General features: G+C 38.3%; 1 protein-coding gene across 1 annotated transcript in view; it reads right to left on the reverse strand.

Annotated features, from left to right (window-relative positions):
* Window positions 1-5,437, reverse strand: part of LOC107674716 (MICAL-like protein 2) — a 16,162-nt gene that overhangs the window by 5,975 nt on the left and 4,750 nt on the right. The window contains exons 4-10 of the mRNA XM_016468801.1: window positions 3,377-3,705; window positions 3,016-3,146; window positions 2,329-2,841; window positions 1,360-1,598; window positions 980-1,058; window positions 273-379; window positions 79-180 (exon numbers count right to left, since the gene is read on the reverse strand). Coding sequence (XP_016324287.1) covers window positions 79-180; window positions 273-379; window positions 980-1,058; window positions 1,360-1,598; window positions 2,329-2,841; window positions 3,016-3,146; window positions 3,377-3,705 — 1,500 coding nt within the window. The remainder of the gene's footprint in view (window positions 1-78; window positions 181-272; window positions 380-979; window positions 1,059-1,359; window positions 1,599-2,328; window positions 2,842-3,015; window positions 3,147-3,376; window positions 3,706-5,437) is intronic.

The raw sequence follows: 5,437 nt of genomic DNA on the forward strand, positions 1-5,437 counted from the left end.
TTTTTTGTATTAGATGAGCAATATTTTTTTTATAAACCTTAAAGGAATAATGCTAGCATAATTATAGAGCATGCTTACTTGACGTCGCCGACCCACGGCGAGGTTGTTTTGGAGATGAAGGCTTGTGACAAGACTGAGAGGACAAGATACATGAGGACAAGGAACAGTCACGTTTAGAACCTATGGACAGAAGAAGAGTATGATCATCATAAATGCAAATCTTACCATGCTACAACTGAAGAAGGGACCTGGCCCTGGACTGTTGGAGCAACAAGAGCTGTTCGTTATGGTGGAGGCTGGATCATTTTGGGCTGTCAAACAATGGTCACTTTTGTTTTTTCCACAAGTCAACAGGACATCCTTGGCAATATCAGGAGATCTATCAAAAGCAAAATAACCTTACTACATTGCAATTTGGTGGTGAAACGGCTTTCACTTAGAAATTGCTAGTAAACTTCACAAATAATTACAAAGAAATGGCAAGTAAGATTGAATTAAACATACATTTTGAAGTAGCAACTTGAAATAGCATTTTCTTGAAAAACAGTACAATAATCTAGTTTATTTACAACTTCAATTTCTTTTACTGTGTATGACTAAGACTCATAAGCATAATTTAAACCAATATACAGTAAGCAGGCCCTTACCTTATATACAGTAGATGCAAACAAAGCTAAAAGAACGATCATCTGAGGAACTCAAAGTAAGAGCACAGCGTTTCGGAGGGGGTTGGTTTAGGCGCAGCACTCCTTGGGACTGGTGAGGATTGGGGATAGAGTAAGAGGATGCACTCTGAGGCAGTCAAACACTATGGGGGAGGCAGGAGGCATCCGCCTGCTGGAGGATGGATACATGAAAGGCCCCACTGTCAGTAACTCCAGCTCTGAAGTGTCATTGCAGCTCACACCCGAGTGACTCTGCCTGCTTCCCCTCGTGTGGATTAGAAAGCATTAGGGATAACTAGGCTGATCAAACTTACTTGAGTCTTGGTCCATTTGGAGCTGCCTTTGGCTTTGATCTCCAGTCAGTTGGGGCTTCGCAGCTCTGAGCATCTTTGGCTGAAGCCAAGAGAAGAGAAGAAAATTATGGCAAACAAAAAGCACAAGTCGCACAATGTCAATTTATGCCATTTGAAGCCATGCTGTCAAATAGAAATGATACAAATTCTACAGGGTGGAAATCAGTCTTAAGATTCAATCTTATTCCTGTGGACAACATGAAAATCAATGGATGCTGGTTCGTGGCTTAATTTAACCTCGTTCCTTCCTATATTTTCATCTCCTACTTATTGCGTATGTTTATGGTAATATTTCCCATGCAACCTTTAGAAACCATTTTTAAAAAAGGAACAGTCCATACAAGCAAAGGTCATCTGCGAGCGAACACCACCTTTGGCAGTAGAAAGCAGCAGCGATGGAGGTCTGTTGCGCTCCTTGCTGATGGCACTGAGGTAGAGGGATACTTTGGTGTTCATGCCGCTACTGCTGATAGCAGAGCTGGTTGAAGTGGCCTGATATGAGCTACTTCCTGTTGCATCTCGTCCGTGTAACTCCTGCTTCCAGCTAGAGACTTCAGCAGAAGTAAATCTAATTTTTATCCTGGGAGAGATGGTAACAAATGGCACTTACATTCAGCATTCGCACTATGATCATACATACGATAGATGCACCAGCTGTACTGATGTACACTCCTGTTTAAAAGTTTGGGGCATTTCTGAAGGATCATGTGACAACATATACTGGAGTAATGACTGCTAAAAAACAAACAAAAAAAAAAACAATTTGTAGTGAAGGAGACAATAACTTACCAACCCCAAACTTTTGAATAGCAGTGAACTATAGAATGACATTTGCTTCCTCAAACATTCATTAAAGCATTTTACAGTGTTCTTATTGTCATTTTTAAACAAGTTAAGCAATATTTTACACTTATTAAAAAAACAATCATAGACTAAATGCTAGCCCCATTAACTAGTCATGCACTTTATACAGTTGCAGGAACTTTTTGCATCCGAGGAAAACGGTTTAAAAATGTGTAAATGTTGTATATACCAAATGAGTGTTTTTAACCCTCTAAATATGTAAACCCTTTGTTACTGTTCTTATTTGCATAAGTACAGTACAGTGAGAAATCTTGAAACTAAAACACCAAGGATTAGCTTACAAACCCAGGATTTAAAAAAAAAAACAGACTTTAAAAACAATGTGGAGTTTACCATTTCTAGTGTAAAAAGCCCAATAGACAACTTGTAATCTGTGAAACTGTTGATCACTGATCAATAATAATAATACTGTAAACCATGACAGTAATCATTAGTTAGTCACTCACTGCCTCTGTGCTCCTGGGTCAGAATTAAGCGCATTGTTGTTATTCGTGTTTCCTTCAAATAGTTTTCCATTTGTCAGTGCACTGGCTCTGTCTTTCTCCTCCATCTTCAGACTCGTGTTCTGATTGGTGCAGGACTCTGAGGGCCCTGACTGCTGTCTTGTGGTGGGCCGATGCTCTGCTGCTGGACCACAGGACTGGAAGAACTTCTGCCTGGCTTCCTGAGTCCTCTGAGCAGATGCGGTCCACGACTGCAGAGCATGACTGAGCTCCACTGGTCTGGGCACAGCTTTGATGGGTGCAGATAATACAGAGGTGTAGCGCTGTGAAGATGGCTGATCTCCACGGTCAGATTTGGGTACCAAATCAGCAAGCGTAAAGCCACTGCTCTTAAAAGGCTTAACAGTAGGCTTGAAGTCATTTTGGCCATGTTGGTGAATGGTGCAGACCAGTGAGCCAACGTCTGCTCCCAGTTTATATGCCCCAGATTTCAGTGTGCCATAGCATACACTACACCTGTTTAAAGAGAAAAAAAGGGGGGGGGGTTGAAAAAAAAAAGTTATAGTTGCATTATGTGTTACATAGCAATAAAGTAACTAAACAGTGCAGTTGCATGCCGAAGTTAAAGACTTATCAATTGTTATGAGAAATAATAGTGATTGTTCCCAAGCACCACCAATGAAGACTCACTTAAAGCAGCTCCGGTGGTAGAGTTTTCCATCATCCAGGTGTCTCTGGACCAGATGTACATGATTTCCACATACCGCACATTCACTGTTCAACGTGCCGGTTTTATTTGAATTCTCCACCAAAACAGCTTTCTACAAAAGAACAGAATCATGAATAATAATTTTTCAATAAATGAAAGAATTAAAAAAATAATAATATAAATGAAAAAATTAAAATAAAATAAGTTAAATTAGATATAAATTCAATAAAAGACACTTTAAATAATAAAATAGGTTATAGATAAAGTATATAAAATAAAATTTAAATTGTATAACTAGGATTAGACCAAATCACTTAAATCAAGGGAAAGCCAAATTGACACCTTCTCAGCATCTGTGTGTGGCTGTGGAGATCTCACTCTGAGTGGAGTGACAGGCACCTGCACACATTTTGGCCCTGGAGATTTCTGCCAGTCTGTGCCAGTCTGCCGAGCTGAAATAGCTACAATGTGCTTCTCTGGAGCACTTTTCTGGATGTTAAGAGATGGAGGACGGTTGTCTCTGATATTTTTTGGCATTTCAGTTTGAGGAGGACGGTTCTCTGTGTTTGTTTTAAGATTGTGGTTTTTGGCAACCACAGGCAGATTCTTCTTCTCTGATGGCATCTCCTTTGAGTCCTCAGCATGCCGTTTGATACCTCCTACTCCCCCGACTGAGAAAAATAAAGCCATTGAGAAGAAAGTCTAAGAAATATGAATACATTAGATAGGAGTAACACACTAACATTATTTCAGCAGTATACAGCAAGTATACTGTGCACACTATGCAAAGTTGACTGTAGCCATTGACTTCCATAATATGGGGAAAAAAAAATACTATGGAAGTCAATGGCTACCGTCAACTGTTTGGTTACCAACATTTTTCACAATATCTTTTGTGCTCAACAGAAGAACAAACTCAAACAGGTTTGGAATGACATGAATGAATAAATGACATTTTTATTTATTTTTGATTTTTTTGGGTGGATTATCCTATAAAGTTACAAAAGGGACTGCTGGATTTACCAGATAACATTTTTTTTTTGAATTTACAGATAAAATTAGAGTTTTTACTTGTGAAATTGATAAGTTTTGCAAATGTATACATTTTTACTATATTTTCAAAATAATTCTAGCAACCATAGCTGCCAGTTTTTTTTCTATAAAAACAGGATTTTCTTTTTACAGTGTAGAATACCCAGACAAAATGTGCAATATAGAGTTTATCACTGTAAATAAATACTGTATCCCACAATGCAACACACAGCTTGACTAATTTCATCCAACTGCCCAAAGTTTAAATCAATCAGAGATAATTGAGTGCCACTAGCAGAGTTAAACATGCAATGTAATGAGGTCTTGTGACTGTTGCATACTTCTGTTAGAAATGCTTGTGGCATAATACATGCTTCACATACTGCATACTACAACTATGCTATAGAACAGTACAGTATGTGGTGTAGTAGCATTGCATTCTGAACATAGTACAGTATTCAAATTAGGGCTGGGTTTTGACAGAAATTTCACGATTCGATTCTCATTCACAAGCTTGCGATTCGATTCCCAATTCGATTCGATATCGATTATTTTGGATATATATATCAGGTAGACTACATACCAAATTTTCACAAGGAAAAAAAAAAAAATCTCTCAATTAATGCTGTAAAATATACATGAGAGTCAGTTGGTACTACATTACTAGAATACTGAAAGTTAAAATTGATGTGTTGAAATTACACTTAATTAAGTTTTTAAAATAATAAAGTTACACTTACATAATATTTCTACTTCAATTAGTTTTTTTTAAAGGGGTCATATGATGCAATTTAAAGTTTTCCTTTCTCTTTGGAGTGTTACAAGCTGTCCATGCATAGATAAGATCCCTAAAGTTGCGAAGACTAGTCTCAAACCCAAAGATATATTCTTTATAAATATGTCGTGGAGACCCTGTGTGTTTCGTTGTGAAAGCGAAACTACTTTGTTTGGCCTTCCAAAAGAGGACACGACTAGAAATCAGTGGTTAAGTTGTATTTACAACACTGTTCCAGAACAGTTCAACCCAAATATTCAGATGTGTGCAGTGCATTTTACTGAGGACTGTTTCCTGAACCTGGGAGAGTAGCCTACAATACCGTCTGCGCACAAAGGCTGTTTCTATAAAGTGGGGCAATTCCAACTTTGCAAGGACCGTCTGGCGCTTCTGACTCACAGCCTGTAAGTACATTTTTTATATTTAAAGATTTTGCCACTGATGATTCAAATGCGAGTTTTGAGCAGTGTAGAGTAGCGCTTGTTGTTTGTCATTTCTCCGATCACAAATGCAGACAGGGTTTTATGTTTACGCGGCGCGATGCAACGCAACGCGTAAAAAGGCGGTATAAGTCATTATAATCCGTAATTATGTCC

Source organism: Sinocyclocheilus anshuiensis, unplaced genomic scaffold (assembly GCF_001515605.1).
Source record: "Sinocyclocheilus anshuiensis isolate Anshui unplaced genomic scaffold, SAMN03320099.WGS_v1.1 scaffold152, whole genome shotgun sequence".
In the NCBI taxonomy this organism is placed as follows: domain Eukaryota; kingdom Metazoa; phylum Chordata; class Actinopteri; order Cypriniformes; family Cyprinidae; genus Sinocyclocheilus; species Sinocyclocheilus anshuiensis.